This window comes from Choloepus didactylus, chromosome 19 (assembly GCF_015220235.1).
Source record: "Choloepus didactylus isolate mChoDid1 chromosome 19, mChoDid1.pri, whole genome shotgun sequence".
Taxonomy (NCBI): Eukaryota; Metazoa; Chordata; class Mammalia; order Pilosa; family Megalonychidae; genus Choloepus; species Choloepus didactylus.
Window position 1 is genome coordinate 46,139,685 of NC_051325.1, and position 23,843 is coordinate 46,163,527.

General features: G+C 43.6%; 1 protein-coding gene across 8 annotated transcripts in view; it reads right to left on the bottom strand.

Moving 5' to 3' along the window:
• PTPRT (protein tyrosine phosphatase receptor type T) overlaps nucleotides 1-23,843 on the bottom strand; it is a 1,173,155-nt gene that overhangs the window by 139,825 nt on the left and 1,009,487 nt on the right. For 5 of the 8 annotated variants that reach the window (XM_037810913.1, XM_037810911.1, XM_037810907.1 and 2 more), the window contains exons 14-15: nucleotides 20,928-21,063; nucleotides 8,941-8,970 (exon numbers count right to left, since the gene is read on the bottom strand). In XM_037810913.1, coding sequence (XP_037666841.1) covers nucleotides 8,941-8,970; nucleotides 20,928-21,063 — 166 coding nt within the window. The remainder of the gene's footprint in view (nucleotides 1-8,940; nucleotides 8,971-20,927; nucleotides 21,064-23,843) is intronic. The other 3 variants (XM_037810912.1, XM_037810909.1, XM_037810908.1) reach the window with 2 other exon arrangements.

Sequence of the window (23,843 nt, forward strand, 5' to 3'; positions counted from 1 at the left end):
TAGCAGCGAGTCATTCTCACATTGGGGATGCTTGTTGAAGGTGGTGCTTTGGGGATGTAAACCCTTGGCCTTCCCTGGAGACACACAGCAAAGGAGCTCTGTGGCTGAGTACATCCAACCCTGGACCCTGGCTCTCTCCTCTGGCTGGTTTGGCAAAAGTCTTACTATGGCCCTCTCCGTGGTATACTTTGAACTCCTCAGGCAGGAGCTCTGTTTTGCAGATGCCAGCAGCCCTGGCATCCAGCAGAGGCACAGGTGAGCAGCAGATGCTTGTGAATGAATGGTTGCCCAAGGAAGGACTTTTTAAAGTTTCTTTATCAGCAGCAGGGAACAAAGTAACCATCCCAATTCGTTGATATTAAAAGTGTCCACAGAAAATCGGGCATGTATGTATGATCAGGGGAGGGGTACACTACATGCTCAAACCCACTTTTCTTGAGTGGCCAAAATGAAGAAAAGGCAATCGGAATGTCACAAGTTGGGTCCTCCAAGAATCAGACTCTGAGAACGAGACTGACATGCAGGAGATGTATTAGGGGGGAGCTTCTGGGATCAACACCTGGGGAAAAGGAGGGAAGTTGAGCCACCATGTAGTCCCAGCAATGGCCTCAGCCAACCTTAAGGGAAGCTCTGAAGCTAGGATGACTTTTATATCCCTGCATCAATCAACTACTGGATGTGGGTTGCTCTGGGAAGAGGAGTGATTCTGGGACACTGTCTACAGCTGCACAATCCCTGCAGGGGGCTGTCAGCTGAGGGCTGTCTTCCAGCAGCCATCCCAGCACCTGGAGGAGTAAAGCCTTCAGTTCCTGAGGGGGGATCTGGAGAGCACATCTCAGCGTCCACCACAGAAGTTTTCTTTCCAACCACATTTGAGTAGATCACCCCTCTCTGTCAGCAGAGAATCCTCCACATTCTTCCTCTTACCTGCTTTCCAAAGTTCAAATGCGCCTACAGAGTAGAAACATTTAGAACCACAGACAGAACTTTCTAAGCCTCAAGAGATAACTAATACATGATTGGGAGTGTCCTAAAAACTTAAGTATAAACATCTTTTCCTACCTCTGGAGGTGTTATGCACATTTGTATTTTCCCTGATTGGGATGACAAGCCTCTGAAGCATAAATTTGCTCTGTTTGATATTTGTGACTGACGTGCTTAGTCTCTAACCCAATGGAGTAAAACAATAAAGCAGCCATTTAGTCACAATCCCTATCCAAATCTATCTGTACACATGGTGATATAGCCCAGTGCATTTATATCTATCTCGCCATGATAGCATTCATTAATTTTATGCATTTATAATTGTGACCTGCAAGCTTAAATACAACATTTCTAAGCCTAAAACCAATATAAAACTGTACAAAGATAGGTGATCTGGAACTCCCACCATCAGCATATGCCACAAGAAATTAAAATAGGTATTAACTAACTTCTACCAAATGGAATAATATAACTTAATGGGAGATAAACCAAAATTGGGGGTATCAACCTCACACATACACCCACCCGCATGCATTCATTCATGTAATAACAATCTTATGATGCCTGATTTGTTCTGGGCACTGAGCTAGACATCGGGAAATGAAAAATGAGTAATACACAGACCTTGTTTACAAGGAGATAGATGTGCAAATACATCAAGGGCAGGATAACCTGATAAGGGTTCCTGAATGAGTGAGTTAGTGAAAGAAACAAGAAGGCAAGAACAAATTAAGAGCTCAGTACTGTGGATATGGTCTGCAGATGTTGCGGAGGGCCATCCAAGTACGAGAACAGCAGTGCTCCCTTTTTAGAGATATTGGACCTTTACAGGAACAAAGGGGTGTGTGTGGACAGGCACCCCAGGAAGAGGGCACTGCAGGTACAAAGGTGCAGCACTGAAAATGGGACAGTTACTTTGGGGTGATACAAGGATGTCAGGAGAGCAGTTCTGAAAGTCAGCATGCATCATCATAATATGAGGTGCTTGTTAAAAGGGTAGATTCCCAGGCCACACTTTCAAAGAGACTGAGCAGATCAGGGGGGTGGGGGTGGTTGGGACTGGGAATCAAGATTCTCATAGAGGTCCTCCCTTGGCCAAATAGCAGCAGTGATGGTGACCTTTTGTGATTTCCCTTTGTGGTAACGCCTTAGCTTTTCACCTGTCAACATGATGTTTACTGCCAGCTTTTGGTTAATTGATATTTACCAGCTCTAAATATTTTCCTTATATTCCTATTTTTAACTTTTTTTAATTTAAAGTGGCTGATGAATTACATAAAATGCTTTTTGAGCATCTCTTGATATCATTTTATTTCCTCTTTAAATGTGTTGAGGCGATGATATCTGACTTGCAAAAGCTGGTGATATGAAAAGGTGTGTATGCATCTAGGGAAAAGAGGCAGCCTTTTCTTTTGATGGAGGACTTACCATGTGCTAGGCATCTTACAAACATTATATTATTGAATCCTTGCAAGACCTCTCTGAGATATGCGTTTTTAAATCTCTCTTTTACGTATCAGGAAACTAAAAGTCAGAAAAAGTTAAGTGGCTTGTCCAAGGTCACACAGATGCTATAACAGGAGCAACATTTGCTTTAAATTCACAGAAGCAAGGAGGGTACAGGGCCTGGAGTTATTCTAAAAATGGATGTTGTTATTATTTTTTTTAAGAACAGGTCATTTCCCTGTTGACTTTAGCTGTTATTTCAGAGCATTTTAATTTCACCTTAGTTAATTCATTCCACATATATTTGCTGTGGACACTTTGTGTATGTTAAGGGTACCATGGGGAACAAATGCAATGAACAAGAAGCATCCTTAAGACACATTTGCTCTTATTCATGACACAGAGTAACTGCACTGAGAATTCACAGATAGAAGCCATCCCTGCAGGTGGAGAGAATCAGGGAAGACTTCTTGTAGGAGGCAGTGTTTGATATAGACCTTGGAGAATGGCATAAGATTTGAATATGCTGAAATGGAGAGAGATAGGGATGGTTATGGGAAAAGTCCAGGAGTCCCGTGGAATATTTGCAGAGAGGGACTAGCTCAGGTCACTATCTTCTGTCTCTGTGATACTCGTACAAGGCATCTGTCCAGGGTTAAGTGAAGCAGTTAAGTGCTTTTTCTGGCCAAAACCATTGGTAAACATCTTAGTGCTTTTTCAAGAACTACTACATTGACATGTCTCTGTTTGAAGCAATTACTGCACCCATCACACACTTGGAGGTAAATTAGCATGTGAACACATGCTAACTCTCATGAGCTATGTTCGCTTGTTTCCATGTTGTCTCTGGCTGCTTTTGTGTTACAACAGCAGACTTGAGTGGTTGCATACGGTCTGCAAAGCCAAAAATATTTATTATTTGGCTTTTTCCAGAAGTCCTGGTCTTGGGTAAGGGACCTTTCAATGTGTAAGAGTCCATCAGAACCATTTTGATTTGCAGAGAAAAAAATCCTCTGCTCCTCCCCTGTCCACACTTTATAACCTCTCTCTCTTATTTATTTATTCACCTTAGCTCTTACAATTACATAACATATTATTTATTTTTCTTATCTATCTTATTTATTTTCTATTTCCTCTACTAAGAAGGTCCACTGGGACTTGGTACAGTGCTTCCCAACACTAATGTGTACACAAGTCCCCAGGAGGTCTTATTAAAGTGCAGATTCTGACTCAGGGGGTCTGGGAAGGGGCCTGAGATGCTGGTACATGGACTTCATAGCAAGAGCTTAAGGATCTGAACCTAGGGGAGTGGAGTTCTCAATCTCTTTCTCCACATCCTCTCCAGCACTTGTCATTTTCTGTTTTTTGGATAATGGCCATTCTGGTAGGTGTGAGATGATATCTCATTGTGGTTTTGATTTGCATTTCCTTAATAGCCAGTGAAGTTGAGCATTTTTTCATATGCTTTTGAGCCATTTGTATTTCCTCTTCAGAAAAATGTCTGTTCATGTCTTTTGCCCATTTTTTAATTGGATTGTTTGTCTTTCTGTTATTGAGATGCAGGATTGCTTTATATATTCGGGATATTAAACCCTTATCTGATATGTGGTTTCCAAATATCATCTCCCATTGTGTAGGTTGCCTTTTGACTTTTCTGGCAAAGTCCTTTGATGTACAAAAGTGTTTAATTTTGAGGAGATCCCATTTGTCTATTTGTTCTTTGGTTGCTCGTGCCTTGGGTGTGAGGTCTAAGAAACCACCTCCTTTCACAAGATCTCTAAGATACTGTCCTACATTTTCTTCTAAGAGTTTTATGGTCTTGGTGCTAATGTTTAGGTCTTTGATCCACTTTGAGTTAATTTTGGAATAAGGTGTGAGATGGACATCCTCTTTCATTCTTTTGGAAATGGATATCCAGTTCTCCAAACACCATTTATTGAACAGGCTGCTCTTTCCCAGTTGCTTTGGCTTCACTGCCTTATCAAAGATCAGTTGTCCATAGATGTGAGGGTCTACTTCTGAACACTCAATTCGATTCCATTGATCAGTATATCTGTCCTTATGCCAGTACCATGCTGTTTTGAGCACTGTAGCTTTGTAATATGCTTCAAAGTCAGGTAGTGTGAGACCTCCCACTTCATTCCTCTTTCTCAAGACATTTTTGGCTATTCGGGGCACCTTACCCTTCCAAATAAATTTAGTTATTGGTTTTTCTATTTCTTTAAAGTAAGTTGTTGGGATTTGAATTGGTATTGCATTGAATCTGTAAATCAGTTTAGGTAAAATTGCCATCTTAACTATATTTAGTCTTCCAATCCATGAACATGGTATGTTCTTTCCATTTTTTCAGGTCTGTTCAATTTCTTTTAGCAGTTTCTTATAGTTTTCGATGTAAAGGTCTTTTGTGTCCTTGGTTAAGTTTATTCCTAAATACTTGATTCTTTTGGTTGCTATTGTAAATGGGATTTTTTTCTTGATTTCCTCCTCTTGTTGCAAGAGTTCTCAATCTCGAGTTCATGGAAACCATCTTTTCCATGTGGTTCCCTCCTCTTCATCTCCACGCACCCCAGTCTCAGTCCTGTGGTCTTGCAAGACCTGCCTCCCCTCCCCTGTCAGGCTGCTCCCTGCACCTGTGCCTCCAGACCTTCCCTGCCATAGCCACCTCCACCTCCAGCATGTTCAGGGTCTGCCTTCTGCACAAGTTCTTCCACTTTACCAGTTAAAGTGCGCAGGACTTTCTGATCCTTCAAGTGGCCAATCTCATGTTTCTCCTCTGACGTCAAGTGCCCAGTGGTTAAAAAGGGTGCTCTCCCTCATGGCTGTCATGCAGGCTGGCTTTCTCCCCCATTCCCCATGGCCTGTACAGGTGACTGCTAATGGCTGAATGTCACGATCTTGCCCATGTCCTCCTCTTCTGTCCATCCTCCCAGCATCTGTTATTGCCAACCAACTCATCCTTCCTCATTGGACTTCTCCCTTCCTCTCTATTTGTTTCCAGTTCCTCTCCTCCTCTGAGTCTTTAACTGCGGTCAGTCCCTGGGCCTCAGCCCTTAGCTCTCTCTGTTCTCCATCTACTCTTTCCTCAGGCCTGATTTCATTCACCTCATGCTCTCAACCACCACCTGTCAGAGGAAGTCTTCAAGCACCCTTTCCCCTCCCATGGGAAATTTTGGCTTGGGACATCCCCAGTCCATCATATCTAGAGTCATACTCATCTTCTTTGCTACAAACCATTTCTCTCCCCGGAGGTCTCTATTTCCAAGATAATCCACTCTCTACTCCATCCACTGCTGGGATGGCTTTGGAAGAATAACACCTTCTCTGCACTCATTTCCTTCTCATTAAATAGGGACAATGGTGCCTGCAGACTGGACTGTTATAAGGACTCATTGAGCTAATCCGTGAATGAAGCACTTGGCAGGGGGTGGTAATGCCTCTCCTCCCCTCTGGTCCACATGGTTTCACCCACCTTATCTGTTCAGTCCTCTTAACTCTAGGAGATGGTTCATATCCTTTCACAGGATCTTGGTGGAGACTGGCAAAGGGAATAAGGCTCAAGAAAAAATCTAACCATGAGTCTTCTCTATAAAGGGCAGAATATCACAGAGTATTACTCTACAGTGATATACAAAATATGACACAGGTGCTTTTGGGTGTGGTGAATAAAAAACCATGAATATTATTATGGAAACTCCATGTCCCATCCAGATGCTTTTGCATCCCGCTGCTAGCCTGAGTTTCACTCTCTGGAGACCTGGACCTGTGACCTAGAACTCCAAGTCTGCAACAATCGAAAGGGCCTTGTTTATCATTGTGCCATGGTCTATATGCACTTGCACATTCTATCTTGCATACTCCCACACTGTTCACCTTTGATTTTTCCAGTGTCTGGCAAAGCACATGGTATCCAGTAGCTATCCAAAGACAGCCATATGTACACTGGATACCAGACAGAGCGGGTGAGATGCCCAGAGGGTGTGACGGGTCATTGCAGCACATCCTTCTGCCCTTCAGGAGCTCCCAAGTCATTGCACCTTACGTTTTCTTCATGGCAAATATCACAATCTGTAATTATCTTATTTCTTGTTCACTTGGTTATTGCCTTGTGGCCTGATTAGAATGTATGCTTCATAAGGGCAGACGTTATAAAGGTTGATTTTCTGCCCTATCTCCAGGGTCTGGCATGCTGCTGGACTCCGAGAAGGTATTCAGTTACCATTTAATAAGTGAAAGAATGAAGACTCTTTGGTCCCAGTTTTGTTGAGTTGGATCAAAATGGTCCTAGTGATTTGCTATGCCTGCAGAAGCCCTGAAAGGATTAGTAGCTGAGGCCAGGAGGCAGGTCTTGTGACCACAGAAACTATCATGCCCTGGGACTGTGACCTCTCTGTGTTCCATCCCATGGTCTTCTGAGGCTGCTTCAAAGGCTGCCAAGCCTCTAATAATCCTGGAGTCTCCATCAGTACAACAGCTCTTCCTCACTCTCAAGGCTCTTTGACGGTCATTAATTCCCATGCAGAGTGGACTCAACAGATGCTCCTTCCATTTTGCAATGGCGGACTCTGGCCCATGGTCCACCTCCCTTCTTTTCCCACCCCCAGCTCCATACTACACAAGAGGTCTAGCATACATGTGTGTGCACAGCCAGCCTTCATGTCCAAACTCCATCCACCCCTTCTGCAAACAGCTGACCTTCAGCCACACCCCAGACATAAGGGCCTTCCTGCAGGCTTGGGACTGTTTAAGCAGGGAATTCTAGGGTCCTGGGTATCCAGAACATGTTCTAGGAGGGGAATGCCCATTCCCTTGGCTCCATGGACTCCTTGTCCTGTGGTGTGGGATATGCAGCTAGAGGAGCACCAGAGTGAGGCCCTAGTTGCTTGGAACTACAAGTGGTATTCTAGAAGGTTTAATCATTTGCTGAAGGTCACATGGCATGTAGACAGCAGAACTGGCACTCCAGCTGAGGTTCCCTCCCTTCCAGGCCCTGTTCTTATCCCTCCATAGCATGCCCGCACCTACTGTGGAACACTGATGCTATAAGAACTCCTGGCAGGCCAAACCCAAAACACACCCTATTGCTCCATACCTCCATGACTTGGCAGAAGCTATTCCCTCTGCTCAGAATTCTTATTTCTCCAGCATTGGGTAAAGGCATCTGTAAATATGCTGATAACTATGTCTTGCTTCATTAAAAAGTTAGTCACTTTTTAAGTTAGTCAACTAAGTGCTCATATACCATGGAATGTATAGGTATTTCCCTGCTGATATTTCAGTTATTTGATTTTATGCTAGACTCTAAGAGAGGCTTGAGTACCACGAGGACTGGGCTCAAGGTCCTAGTTTCTCTACATCCACAGTGTCTGGAACACAATGTGCATGTTCAATGCATGTTTGTTAAATGAATGAAAGAATAAACAAATGAAGGATGTTCTCTAGTACTCCCAGCATTGTTGGTGGGAGTCCACTGATTCCATGAGGGTGATGGTACTAGAATCTTCTCTTCTTGTTGCCTGGGCCCAAAGACCTATGGAGCCAAGCACTGAGCAGAGAGTATGGGCAGCTTTTGCTGGCTCCATTTTCATCTGTGGAGGCTTTAGAAGATGATCACTGATGGATATGGCCTCTCCCACAAAGCTGTTTGCCAGAGGTGGGGGAAGTATACTTTATAAGGAGCCAGATGCTCTAAGTTTTAATCACACTGTTTTGCTAACTGGGGTGTGATGAGTCTACATAATCTGGACCTCCATTTCCAAACCTGGAAAATGTATATTAAAAATGTGGGACTAATTCAGTGGTTTTCTAACTTTTTATCTCCAAGGATCTGTTCTATGGAGAGTTTCTCCTTTACCCTCAAGTTTTGAAAATGTCTACTTTAATAATGAAAAGAATAACCACCTTTATTTAGTAGGTGAAAACAAATTGATAGGCAATGAGCCATATATAACTCCCAATGAAATGCACTGATAACATGAGATAACTAATGTTGAACACCCAACTGAGATAATTCCAGCCCAAGGCAAAGAACTTGGATGTTTCCATCACCTGTCAAGCTGGTTTAGTTAAAGTCATGATTCCTTATAGACTTTCTGAAAGAGTGGAAACAGCCAATGAATTCCTTTGAGCGCCTAGGACTACCAGTTCCCCAAGTAGGCAAAAATGGACTCTGAAGTTGCTGAATCTGTGATTCTGTTGTATGTATGCAAGTCCTGAAGGAGGATTGGGTCCACCTCTTACTGGAATTGGGGAATTCCTAACTAGAAGATTACCCTCACAAAGGAGATACAGTCCTTCATGTCTCCAAAAATAGAAAAAAGAAATCTAAGATGGCAGAAACATAACAGATATGAACAATGACAGTGCATTTTAAAATGGAAAACATCTGCACAAAATACAGATGACTTAGACAGAAGTGGATATGAGAAACCAACAGACGGTTGGTGCAGAAAATGCATGCTATAGGTTCCTTTACAGGGTACGAAGCAAAGTTAACCCCGGCTCGATACTTACAAGTAATAGGAGTAGGAATAAGCATTTCTTCTATATATTGATGGGCAGTCAGATGAAGGAAATGTCCAAAAAGGGGGGAAAAGAAAACACAAACAAACAAGAATTAGATTTATATGAAATCTTGATTCTTAGAAATGCACATAGTATTTCAGCATCTCGAAGCTAAAGGAGACGCAAGTTTCTCTACTAACCATCTTTACTGAGAATCAGACACTTTTAGTAGTGGAAGAAATGAGAGAAATCTCCCCTGTGATGGGGAAACTCACCACCTCACACAGGGGTAGTCTAGTCTCACATGGGCTATTTTAGTTGTTTGAAAGTTCTTCCTTACTGGCAAGTAAAACTAGATTCCTTGTAATTACGGCTTTTCAGTCTTGGATCAGCTTATTAGTACTCCTACTCCTCCACTCTCCCATGTGCCAGTGCTTCTATGATCTAAGGAAAACCATAATGACTACCTTTTCTATTTCAGACCAAATCCTGTTAGAATCTATTTATGTTCAGGCCAAGAGCATGGAAATTGTGTAGTCAGCGTCTAAGATTCGCCCCCTCCCGCAATGATCCACAATTCCCAGTGTTCACACTCATGTACAGTGCCTCCTCACACTGAATCCGGACTGGCCCTGGTGACCAATACAAGGCCGCTAGGTTCTGGATCTTTCAAGGCCAGGTCAAAAAGAAGCATTGTAGCTCTGCCTGGGTCTCTTGGAACTCTCTCTCTTGGAATCCTGAGCCTCCGTGTGAGAAGTCCAACTGTCCTGGGGATACCACATGAAGAGGCCCCGAGACTATATGAAGAGAAAAAGCTGTCCAGCCAGCCCCAGCTGTTGCAGCCCCAGCTGTTCACGTCATCCCAACTGAGACACCTGATGTCGTGGAACAGAGACAAGTCATTCTCATCAAGCCTTGTCCAAAGGGCAGAGTCATGAGCAAAATAAATAACCACTGTTCTTTTAAGCCACTGTTTTTTTTCTAACACAGCAGTGGATAACCAGAACAAAATTTAAACATCACCATGAAAGAGCAATGCACCAAGAGGGAGGAGTTCTAACCTTCAAATTGAACAAACTCTAAGTGGAATAAACTGTTTGTGCCTCTGTTTCCTCATCTGTGCCTTAAGTGGGTTCAATTAGACCAGCAGTTTTCAACTGTGTTCCCAGGAGCTCTGAGGCTGCAGAGCAGCCCCACTGTGATGGGGGAGGGGAAAACAAGCAGGTGGGTTGCTGCTCCCCACTCTCCACCGCAGACACAGCTTCTCCATTTTTTAAATTTAATTCAGTTTCATTGAGATATATTCACATACCATACAATGATCCATGGTGTACAATTAGCTGTTCACAGTACCGTCATATAGTTGTGCATTCATCACCCCAATCTATTTTTGAACATTTTCCTTATACCAGAAAGAATCAGAATCAGAATAAAAATTAAAGATAAAAAAGAACACCCAATCATTCCCCACCCCATCCCACCCTATTTTTCATTTAGTTTTTGTCCCCATTTTTCTACTCATCCATCCATACACTGGATAAAGGGAGTGTGATCCACAAGGTTTTCACAATCACACTGTCACCCCTTGTAATCTACATTTTATACAATCGTCTTCAAGAGTCAAGGCTGCTGGGTTGGAGTTTGGTAGTCTCAGGTATTTACTTCTAGCTATTCCAGTACATTAAAACCTAAAAAGTATTATCTATATAGTGCGTAAGAATGTCCACCAGAGGGACCTCTCGACTCCATTTGAAATTTCTTAGCCACTGAAGCTTTATTTTGTTTCATTTTGCATCCCTCTTTTGGTCAAGAAGATGTTCTCAATCCCACGATGCTGGGTCCAGATTCATTCCTGGGAATCATATCCTGAGTTGCCGGGAAGATTTACACACCTGGGAGTCAGGTCCCATGTAGGGGGGAGGGCAGTGAGATCACCTGCTGATGTGGTTCAGCTAGAGAGAGAGGGCCACATCTGAGCACCAAAGAGGCCCTCAGGAGGAGACTCTTAGGCACAATTATAAGCAGGTTTAGTCTCTCCTTTGCAGTGACAAGCCTCATAGGGACAAGCCCCAAGACAGAGGGCTCAGTATGTCACACCTTCTCCATTTTTATCTATTTTATGAATTGGAGTTACATTTAAGATTTCAGATGACAAAGAATTCCACTGTCCAAAAGAACGCTTGAAAAATCACTGCCATCAATGTCTTTCTAATGCCCCTTCTAGATCTTGGCTTCTGAGCAATCAAAAAAAAAAAATCAAATAAGTCCATAACACTCCCTTTGTTATAACTTTTCTTATTTTATAGGAAAATAAATAGGAATGCTTTTATTTCACATCAGATTTAGCTTCACTGACAATAAGCAATACACTTGTGGAATGAGAAAAAACTGCTGAATAATTTAGGTCCCCAAATATCCATCCAAGTAGGCAAGAATAGTTTCCTTCCCTCTTGAGTTATTTGGTTAATTGCAACCATTATTCAGTTTTCTTGGCATGCAGAGATACAGTTTTTATATCAGCAGATGTGGGAACATGTCCTTAGTCCAAGATTTCCCCCTATCAATAGGGAGTGGCCAAAGTCCTCAAGGCAAGGCCATCTTAGGCTTTCTCTCATTTATTTGCAGAGCTCAACCCAGAAGAAAAGTGACTCTGGGATATAAGAAGCCTGGAGCTGGGGAAACTGAGCCACAGTGCAACAAGATCTGGCCACCCAGGAAGCTGTTTAATATCCTGGACCAAACAAACAGTGGCTCTAGATGATGAAAGACAACAAAAAAGTTGGCACTGTGATGGGTGGAAATTGAAGGAGCCCAGAGCAAATCATCAAATCCCCTTCACCAGCCATACAGGATGGCAGTGCAAGGAGACCGTTCCTCTTCTTCATTGCTGAGCCTTCAGTCCAGTGTCTGGACATGTGATTCCTTAGGAGCAGAAAGCTCAGGATCCATTGGATTAAGACTTACAGATACCCATGTTCTCCATACTGCCAAGAAAATTGGTCTGAGAACCAAGGGGCAAGCATTCTAATCCCAGCTCTGTTACTTGTTCTCCATGACATCTTGGGAAAGTCGGTCCCTCCCTCTGGAATTGTTTCCTGATCCATGCACTAATGTGGAGGGCATAGATGATGACCAGCTCAAACAGCTTTGAGGAGTAGAAATACAAAGAGCCTTAGCATCCTAGCACCACCACTTAGTAACTGCCTGTATTGAACAAGTCACTAAACATCTCTGAGTCTCCGTTCTTCCACCTCAAGTTGGTGAAAATAATTACCTATCTCCAAGAGTCACTGTGGGCAGCAGTACTAGATTATATGAATCTAAATTATATATGTATATGGATTGTATATAATGTGTAGAGTATTTATATGAATTATGTTAATCTAGGTTAATATTAGATTGTATTAATCTAAACACCTGGAATATAGTAGAGATCAATAAAAGGTGGTTTCCAACCCCACCTCATCCTCTCTGCCCTTTCAGGAATAAGGTTTACTGCTTCTCACTCTGGTCACCAGGAACAAAGTGTTTGTCCCTTTAGGAATATAAAAAATAAAACAATAAGATACTTTATTATAAGAACAAATCCTTATGCAGCACTTACTTGACACCAGGCATTGTTTTTGGCTCCAAATATACATTAACTCATTTATTCCTCATCATTGACCTAACAGATAGATATTATTACCCTTAATTACAGATGAGGAAACTGGGAACTTGCCTAAGATCACACAGCTGGTAACTGGGTTTGAACCCCAGCAACATGCTCTAAAGTTCATGCTCTTGACCACTATCAGATACTGTGTTTGAGGAAGGGAGAATACAGATGTATTTTGAGTGAGCATTGAGATGTCACATGCCTAATCCTCTCCAAAACCCTGTGGAGCAGGCATTATTCTTCTCATTCTCAGTTGAGGCCCTGTAAGAATCTAAAAGGTGACTTCTTGCTAGGTAAAAGGTTGTGTGCATTTTTGGACCAATCGCATTGCCTTCTGAGCCAAAAGCCTCCTTACTGTTGGTAGCCACCTCCTCTCGGGTTCCATGCTGCATGAACATCCCTGACCTTCTCCTCTGTTCTTAACCTTGAGGAGTCACCTCTGCATGTGGTTTCTCCTCACCACAACACACCTCCTTCTTCATCTCCAAACCACAGACTTCCTCTTCCAAGGAGCTTTTGTGAGTTATCCTGGATATGAGCAAAAGCCAGTGCCTCCCTCACCCAGCTGAGCAAAAGCCAGTGCCTCCCTCACCCAGCTTCAAGGAAACTCCAGAAAGATGGTAATCAATACACTTCTATCAATTGAATATCTTTTCCCAATTACACTGCAGTCTTCCAGGGCAAGGACCACGGTTCTTCACTCTGTGATCAAAGCACACAGTATACATGTGTGTTTTCTCTAAGCTTTGAAGAAGATTTACTGAAGGTCTAAATTTACAAGGATGCAGTGGTGTTGCAAGTAACAGATTGCCTGGGACCAAAAATCCTAGGCAGGAAGACAGCTGTGCTTACAAAGAAACAACAACCCTAAACTTAATAAATCACATACTGTGGAGCCTTTTTTCAGCTGGCCGACAAGACTGACTTCAGGCAAGTTTCTCTTTGTTCCATACCATTTAAACAGGACTAAGTTGTCTACCTAACCATTCATTTGACCATCCACATGTCCATCTAGCTCATAAACTCACCTACCTATTTATCCATCCTCCTGACAATCCATCCCTCCACCTACACATCCATCTATCTAGCCCATAAACCAGCCCACCCATCCATCTATTCGACAATCCGTCAATCCAGCCGTCCAACTAACCCATGTACCCCCCCCTTATCTCTCCATCCATCCACTCATCCACCCATCCACTCAACAATCCATCCATCATCTGCTCATCAATCTTTCCATCCTTAATTCAGCAAAAGTTTCTTGAGGGCCTACTATATACCTGTCTCTGTCAAGTACTGCCAATGCAGAAAGACAAATGAGACCCCGATCCTTCCCATAAATCTGATGGGAGAGCCAGACAAGAAAATTACAAAACAGATGATAATAGCTACCATCTAAACAATGAGACTTCACTTGTATACCACATGCTGATCTAAGTATTCCTGACCCTCTGTCTCTTCTGCCAATGTTATGTGGACTATTTTATTTAATCCTCATGATAACTCTATGAGACTTTGTTATTCTGTTTTATAGATGAGGAAGAGGAGTCTCAGAGAATTTAAGTGACTTGCCCAAGTTCACATAGTTGGTAAGCAGCATAGCAGGGATTAGAATTTAGGGAGTCTGACTTAGATGGCCTGAATTATAACCCTTATGATATATTGTCTCTTGAGTGATGGGACAACACACATACCTGGGGCTGGGGTGGGGAGAGGTAAGGTGGTCCAGAATCTATGATGCCAGAGTTGTAAGGTCAGGAAGCAGTCAGATAGAGTTGGGTGAAAGAAGAGTATTTTCAGGAAGATGGAACTGTGTGTTTATGGAATGGGTGAGAAGATCAGGGAGGTGGCAATGTCAAGATGTTGACAGAGCCTAGTTCCCAGAGAGTTTAAGGAGTTTAGCTCAGCCCTGCAAGGGTCCTGGAGAGTGTCTGAGGAGCCAAGTGGCCAGATTATGTATTCTAGATGGATGATTCTGGCAGGAGTGTTAAGGGAAAGTGGGAGGAGAGAGAGATTTGGGTCATGGAGACAAGTGAGGAAGCTACAGCAAGAGTCCAGGCAAGAGATTTTGCCGAGTAGAGGAGGTGGGTTCCCTCCCCTGAAGTGGCAAAGTGGATGGAGAAGAGGTGAATTCAAAAGGTGATTAAGGCACAAAATCATTTGGTAATTAAATGTGAGGACATTGAAGAGGACTTCTGAATGTGTAGCTTGAGTGGCTGACCAAGGAGAGGGATTAACTTTTTAGGGTATAGAGTAAGGAACAGTTTAGAATGGGATGGACAAAACAAGATGTCACGTATAGTTTGGGTTGCTTTCCCGCCTCAATGAACTACTCAAAATTGTGTCATTTTTGGAGTCTATGTTTCATTTTTGAATCATTTCTCTCGGTCCAGTGTGGAGGTTGGGTGGGAGGGGTAAGATCAGAGTCAAGAAGGGCAGTGAGGAAACTTGTACAATAAAACTATTAAGACCTGCACCAGGGAAGAGAGAGAGAGAGGAGGAGGAGATGTGACAAAGAGAAGGTACCTTAAGGTGCAGGTTCAGAAGAATCCTGGGTTATGGAATCTCAGCTGTTGGCTGATGGGGTAGAAGGAAGCTACAGCAAGTGCCACTGAGATGGGGCTACAAGACTGGGAAGAGTTTGGGGGTGGGTGGGTAGGTGATGAGTTTAACTTTGACTGTGAAGTACCTGAGGGATTGTCAAGGTAGATGTCCAGAGGCAGATGATACAGGGCAGTGGAGATCAAGAAAGAGAAGGCTGAAGCAGAAGACATCCCACCCTTCCTCCCTCCTACCCCCCAGGCCATTTTCAAATTCAGGCCAACAAAACTATCACCACCAGGTGATGTGATCAATACACAGTTGAAGACCTATGCATATGGCACAGTGGCTACATGCAGAGGTGAATCTTTAGATCTTGTAGGAGCCTTGTGGGAAGACTTCATTGAGGAGATAAAACCTGGGGGTCCTACATGCAAGTACTTGGTGCTGAGGACTAGAAAGGGGTAGGAACTTCCTAGGTGAAGAGAATCATCAGGACATTTCATTCAAGGGAACAGCATGCACTAAAGCAGAGGATAGTGAAATTGGGAAAAACAAGCACAGGGAGGAAAAGTGGTACCTAAACTTGGGTCACCTGTTTTCTAGACCAAGATTTGCTTATTTTCTATCATTCCACATGGACTGATAGATTAGAAGTTAGCAGCATGGACTCTGGAGCCACACAGCCTGGGTTTGCATCTCAACTCTGCCAAAGACCTTGGCCAAGTCATGTAACCTTTTTGAAACTCAGTTTCCTCGTCTCAAAAACAGTACCAACAATTCTATCCTACTTTGATTATTATGAGGACTAAATCACAATATGGCAGCAGTTAAATGAAATATTAACAAATTAGCTGGATCAGTGTGTAAATATTGATGTGGTACTGCCTTTAGCTTATTAGCAGTGAGTTTGGAGTTGCCTTGGTGTCATGTGTGAGATGGATGTCCTTATTGATATTGTGCACTGTAATTCCTCAGGCAGGTACCAGGAGCAAAGCCTGTCCCAACCAATAGCTCATTTGAGCTTCAGAATAGCTCCTTGAGATTGGCTGCATCTCAAAGATGAGAAAGAAAAGGTTGGGATTGGTTAATTTCTTCCCCAAGATTAATGGCATGAAAACAGGCTGGAGACATTAAGATCCAGTTTCTTTCTTTTTTTTTTTTTTTTAATACCAAGTCCATAGCTTGAAGTTTCTGTGTCAATTAGAATGGGAGATACTAGAGGGCAGAGACCATGTCTGGATCACCTCTGTGTTCCCACCGCAGACGCTGGGAGAACAAGAATGGAAAGGAGGCATGGAGATGCTGGGAGTCCTGGGGCCCTGGCAGTCTGCTGAGGTCCCTATAGCACCAATGGCTAATGTATCTCACTACTCTAGAGTCCACAGACAGTGTCAGCAGGATGCAGACATTGGCCCGTGTTTTCCAATCCTAAATAACTTCTCTTGGCTAACAGAGACAAGAACATAAACATGCACAGGGCCTACTGGAAATCACAGAGACTGAAAATACACCCAGAAATGCACGTATATCTCAAAGTAGATTCCCATATATCAGACTCAAGACGCTCCAAGTACAGAAAGTTGAGACTGGGCATGGAGAAACTGGGCAGGTGGAGAAGATGGGGCAGAGAGGGGGGTGGTGGCATGTGAGGTGAGTGTATTTGAAGATATCTCCCTAAAGGCTGTGTAGTTCTCTCTTGAAAAGTAAGAAGGGATGGAGAGGTTGATATAGGATGCAGACATGTCCTGGGAGTGTAGATTTGACCAAGAATCCTGCTTAACCTGGTGCTGGTGCTTCCCCTTGCAGAAGGGCAAGGCTATGCCTTAAGCCTTGAGGAACCATGCTCAGACTCCAGGGAGTGTGCCTCAAGGCATAAAACCAGACTATGTGAAAAGTGTGGACACATGCACATATGTCCACTCCCATCCACACAAACGTGAAAGTGTAGAACTCCCTGCATGAGAGTGGTTAATAAACAACTTCAATCACAAGGAACTTGAGCTTTCCCCCTTAATTTACATTGAAGGCACTCAGTGCCCTGATACGTTGAGCCGAGGAACCACAGGGATGGCCTAGTAACACCTTGACTGCCCACCCCTCTGGAGGAGAACAACACTTCTAAGGGGAGGAGGCAAGGGTGGAAATGGCCAGGACTGGAGTGCTGAGGCAGTGAGGAGGGTCTCCTTCTCTATTTCAGGACCCAAATGATATTCATGAAAACAGCACCTATTCTACTATACAAAGGCATGAGAAACCCATTCTAGAACACTCTGAGGCCTAGACATGATTAATAAATCCAGGAGAAAGAGTTATTATTCGTGACAGCTTAAAGATGGCTATCTGGCAGTGAGTTTGGCTAAAACCACACAAGTTATTAACTCTATCCCGGGAGGGGCTGTAGGTTCCCTTCTCATAACACTCCTGTACTCCTGTATTATCTCCATCTGACCACGAGGCTGGTCCCACATTCAAGGAAGCCCAGTCTAAGCAGCCAAGGGTAATTAACAAATAATTCTAAACATTAACCTGCTTCTTTTGTAAACAATGAGGGAATCCCATGTGAATTGCTCCCAAAACATCACATTCCTTTCTGCAGCCTTTCATTTTTCAAGAACCACCCTCTTCCCCCATTACACACAAAAAAGCAAAAATCCAAACAACAACAAAAAAACCAAGCAACAACAACAGCAAAAAAAAAAACACCGTTTAAGGCTTTGCTGATGATTTTTTTGTCCTCTCTCTTTCTACTCTCCTCTCTTTCTCTATGTCTTCTGCATATAAATTGATTAAGCTTTTCTCATTAAGCTCTTCCCTTCCTCCTCTGTCTCTATTCCATTCTCTCCCTGCTTTCTAGTTCTTCATTACAAAATGAAACTCCTAACAGGAAGAGAAAGACTCTTTGGAGAATGGCAAGGAAGCCCAACTGCCAAAGAGGGCATCCCCTTCAGAGACAGAAGCTGGGGCCATCCTATGTGTACCAGAAATACCTGTGGCCACAGATTTAGAGACTTTGAGCCATTTGAATGAATTAAGAGCAGAGAAAACAGGGAGCCATCATGCCCTTGCCAATGGAAGGCAGGGAGAAGACCTAGGCAAGCTCAAGCCAGTGGAGGGGATGCAGAAGGTGTCCAACTTCTGAGAGCTCCTGACCCGGAACTGTAGGTGAGCATGGCATGTTCAGCCTCGCTGTGTCAACCAGCCTAATACTTTGGGGTCTGTTTTCTTTTAATAAGACTTCTTTTTAGGTAGCTGTGGACAGTAAGTTATTGATAGCAGACTCAACAGATCAATGAAGTTTCCTCCGTATTTATATATGGGGCTGAGGTCACAAGAGGTGAAGTAGCTCACCAAGCCTTTCACCATCCTTGGGGGCATGTGTAGACACAGGAAGACTTTGTACATTAGTGGAAGAAGTGAAAATTTGTTCCGTTTCTCTCTTCCTCCCCTTTTCTCCTCTCCTCTCCTTTATCAACTAGGTTAGTGAAATGTCTTACTTTCTATGAAAGATATTGTATTATATAAACACGGATCAGCACCTTTCTCCCTCCCCTCCTCCCCTCCCTCCCTGACCCCGACATCTGGTTTTGGCCTCTTGGGGAGAAATGTTGATCACAGTGACTCATGTTGGTTGGGTCTGACAGGTGGTTTTGACATAGGTGAGTGATAACGAAGATATGCAGAAGAGGTTTAAACACACAAAAGACTCACTTTATACTTGTTCCCATCCTGGAAACAGAAAGCTCTTCCCTCCCTTCTGAAGAGTCACACATTTCAGAAATAGCTGTTGAGAAGGAAGTGAAATTTCTTCACAAGCTCACAGACGATGGTGACGTGGGTTAAGCTAGGCTTTAGAAAGAGCAAAATTGGAATTGTGTATCTGACTTACAAAGAATGAGAAAATTTTCAGGTTGATCAAAGAGGTATTTGAAGCTATGAAATTGGTTACTCTTTTTGGGTAGACATTCCCAAACTCACCTCGGCCTCTAATGCTTCCAAGACTCTAAGAAAGGTGACAATGATCTTATATGTGCAATAAGCTGACTGCCCCCAGAGAAATCAAAACTCACATTCTACTTCATAGAATAGCAGCTGACCAGTCACTAAGAACTAAAATAGAGCTGTTTTTTTCCCCTCAGAGGATGATGATGATATGATGATGCAATGTTGTCTTTGGCCCTTTGAGGGCTCTGAACCCCGATATTGACATCTCCCTTCTCCCTAGCCTCTCCAACCAGAAAATCAACAACTGAATGAGAACCTTAACGCGTTAAGCCATTCTACTGGGGGCCTGAGAAAAAGAGTGATCCTATTAGACAAAAGAAGTCAATAAATAACATATTCCTAACAATAAGATGCCCTGGTCAGAGAGAGCATTGGCTGATCCAAAACACAAGAGACGGGATCATTCTAGTGCCTAAAGTCTAAGAAGAAAATGCTAACTGCATGTGTAGTGGGAACCTCACTATCTCTGAATCCCTGATAGTTGAAAATAGGGCCATTGCTTCTTTGTTTTGTTTAACTTTCTGCATTTACTTCCTGGGGCTCCTAAGGGAGAAGCTGGAATTGTCTTTGGGCATTCAGTTTGTTTTGGTGAGAAGTTTTCCTCTTGCAGAGGGAAGGCAAGTCCCTGGCCCTTGTTCTTGGGGTTTGCCCTAAACTCTAAGAGTAACTAAATCCAGAAGCTTCAAACTGACATGTTAAGTAGTTGTTTAATAATGTAAAATCTCCTGCCATTGGGGGCAGGGCATGTTGCTACACATAGTATTATAATGTGGATGGATGTTTTGTTTGCTCTGGCAGACTGGGGAGTGGGGAAGTGGAGACCAGGGTTGGGATCTGGTGTTGAGATTGAGGCAACAGGAGAGAGGTTACTCTACTGTAGTAGAAGATGGGCAGGAGGCACGGCAACATGGCGGTATTCCAGGCGCTAATGAAAAGTGGCCAGTAGGACTCCTGTTTAGAGGAATAGCTAATGAACCTTAGGGACAGTGAGAGCTGATATTCATCCTTAGTATCTCCTTTCCCTCCCTGTATTCCCTTGTGTTCTCCTCAAGCCTCGTGAACATCTGCTAAACAGTAGATGCCAGTGTAGTGAATCTTGGGGGTGAACTGGGGACTCGGCATCCTTCCTTTCATGGGCAATGCAGTCTGGAGGAAACACATGCAATATGAGAAAACTGTTAGTTTGTCAGAGGTGCCTGGGGAGATACCCTGCTGAGAGATGACAAGCAGCAACAACCCAGCTGGGGAGGGTTTGCAGAACGTGGAGTAGGAAGCAGATTTCCCTGGAGATCTGCACCATTTGGAGCTTTATCCGTCTCATGCAGAGGGCACCTAGGCATTCTGCTGCTACTTGACCATTGAAAGGAACGGGAAATCCAGCATGAATGGAGGTGAGAAGGGCGATGCCTTCATTTCCTGCATCTGTATTCAGGGACCCAGAAGGGCTTCCACCTAGGTGGGGCTCCACAGCTGTCTTGATGACATGATGGATCACAACAGAGCAGTTAACCCCGAGAAGACTAATTTCCCGGTACATGGACTTCCATGGCACATCAGGGTGACCCAACTGTAGCGATCACCAGCTCCATAAGAAATTGGCCATCTCAGGGCCACTCACCAAGCAGGCAACAAACACCCTCTGACACCAACACCCACCAAGCATTTTAGGATCCCAGCAATCATATCAGAAGGTTCCCCACTGGACAGTGGTCAGCAGAATGATGACCTTACCGCCTGGCAGGGTTGGGGACACGGGGTTGGCGGAGTCTGCAGGGCAGTGGCAGAGACTCACCTCCTTTTGATGGTGAGCATCACACCAAGGAGAATGATGATGAACATGAGAAGGCCAGCAATGACGCCTGCCATCTTCACGGTGTTGTCCACCTGCTTCTCTGGCTCCACAGTGTTAGAATTCTGGGTGGAGGCACCTTGGAGGGAAAAAGATGAAGAGAAAGAAGATGTTGTAAAGGCTCACACACGTGACTAAGCAACAATCACAATGACAACAGCTCCCATTACTGAGAGCTAACTATATGTGCCAGCACTCTGCAAAGAGCATTACATGCATTGCCCCATTTAATCCTCTCAAGGATTAATCCTTGTGAAGTCAGATTATTATTCTACCCTTTCTGCAGATGAAGAAACTAGAGGTACAGAGAAATTAGATGGGTTGTTCCAAGGTTATGTAACTGCCATGTTATAATCCTTACCTCCAGCAGGACCAAGTGGGGGATTTGGTCCCCCAACCTGCCTTGTCCCTAAGATCAGACCACATATCTACAGTTCAGTTCTTGGGTTCATGGAGTTATTTCTAACCCTACTGTATTCTTTCAGGTAAATGCTGAAAATAACTATGTTAAAGTTCCCCAATTAAAGTCACTGGGATTTTAACAATAAAATGTTAAGGTTTTTGTTTCGTACCTTACAAGAAGTAAATGGTAAGGTAGAAATTTTGTCTATTAAAGGGGATCACCTTGGGTTCAGGAAACACTTAGATCTGATTAGCTCCATACCTGAAATATCGACACAGAGTAGGCAGGTGCTATGTGCCCCACCGGAGGCTAATTCCCTGACTGAATTCCAGGGAGAGGAAAGCAGGGAAATGGGCAGCTACTACATTTTCAGCCTGAGCTGGTTGGTTTTATGGATCTGGCTTGGCTAATCCTCACAAACATTCTGAAAGGCACCTACTGACTTTCCCATTTTATGCATAAGGGAACCAAGGGAACTTTCTAAAAGTCTCATGACTGATCAGGGTCAGGGCCAGGATTCTTAGTCTAAGTCTCTATGGTTGGAAACCTTGACTTCAGCTTTCAAATTTCCCAGTCCCTCAATCCTTCCCCCCAAAACAGCCATGGAGATACTGGTTGCAAATGAATGCTGTAGCAAATGAATGCTGAGCCAAAGTCTACCTCCTCATGCTGTGTACGAGGGATCAGAGGCAACTTCTCTTTTCAGGTATCTGTGTGGACACTTCTGGAGAATTTTTTGGGGGTTATCAGTACCCTAAGTGAATTTCCTCCTGCTACCCCCATATTCCCAATGGTACCACATTTATGTGAGGCAGCTAAAAGCCCAAAGCATCCTCTTCCTGACCCACATCTACTTTTCTGCCACATTAGTACCAGCTCATCCTTCATCAGCCAATGTAACTTCTCTGGCTATCTGTGCCCCTGGGAGAGTTTTCTCTCTCTTTTCTCTAAGTGCTGACAATGCTTTGCATCACTTTACACAGACTCACAGTATCTCTTACCACAATCTACCAATATTATTAGGTATTTGTTTTCACATCCTTCAGTGGTCTGAAAGCTCCTCAGGGGTGAGACTATGCCTCGTTTATGTTTGCTTCTCCATGCTAGCACAGAGCCTGGCTTATAAAAATGTTTTCTAAATGTTTGTGGTTTTTCAGTCTTAGCTAAAAGCATGACGTCTGACCCACACAAATTTGTTCTCATTGTTCTCCTCTTTCAGCCATGTGTTCATAGTACTCAGCTGAGTCCTGAATTTAAGGAATGCTAATGCCTACAAAGCTATGATTCTGATCCCCAAATTCACTGATGCTTAAGAACATCTGCACCAGCTCTGCAGCACATTGAGGCACCTCCCCCCTAACCGCACCCCCCCCACCATCTTCTCACTTAATAGTATTGAGCGTTCTATCAGAGCACTTTTCACAAACTCTGTGTTAACTCAGATAAGTTGGGTTTAGTTAGTCAAGTCTCCCTAGTGAGAATGGCAATCCTCAAGAAGAAGGATTGAGTCCTCTTCATCTCTCTAATGCCAGTGTATGGCACAGGGCTGCCTTGGAGGCTTAACAGCTGATTACTGAATGATATAAAGGTGAATGAACCATAGGTACTTGCTTCAGGTATTCACTCAATCCTTCATTCATTTTCTAAAGGCAAGACCAGCTCACCAGATCCCAGGGCTGCCTGAGCAGGCTCTGCCATGCTACAGCCTAGAGAATTCCCAGGGGAATTAGCCAGCCACCACTTTGGCAGAGATGGTCTGGCATTCAGATTTGGGGTTGCTTCCAAGCAGCCCAATTCCCCAGTTTGGAGACACGATTTCCAAAATACGGCCTACCATTTGCCAAGTATAGAGGAAGCTGAGTGCCTCAGACTATAATTTCCTCAACTTGACAAAGCTTTTTCATTTGAGTAAGGAGGAACATTTGTCTCTGGAACATTTACTCACTAATATAGCTAAACTTTACCAAGTGCTTGCTACAAGATCCTATTCTAGACACTTTACCAAGTGTTATACTTTAGAAAGGTAAAATGGGCCTCTGGAGGGGCTCCTGTTACCCTAGGACACTGTTATTAGGTTGACCTAATGAGATTCACACTTCAATCCTTCAAAAAATCATCACTCAGACACCCAGGAGAGTGAATCTCCCTGGCAACATGGAATATGACTCCTGGGGAGGAATGCAGACCCGGTATCATGGGATGAAGAACATCTCCTTGACCAAAAGGGGGAAGTGAAAGGAAATGAAATAAGCTTCAGTGGCAGAGAGATTCCAAAAGGAGCCGAGAGGTCACTCTGGTGGGCACTCTTATGCACAATATAGACAACCCTTTTTCGGTTCTAATGAATTGGGGTAGCTGGTGGTAGATACCTGAAACTATCAAATTACAACCCAGAACTCATGAATCTTGAAGACGATTGTATAAAACTGTAGCTTATGAGGGGTGACAATGGGATT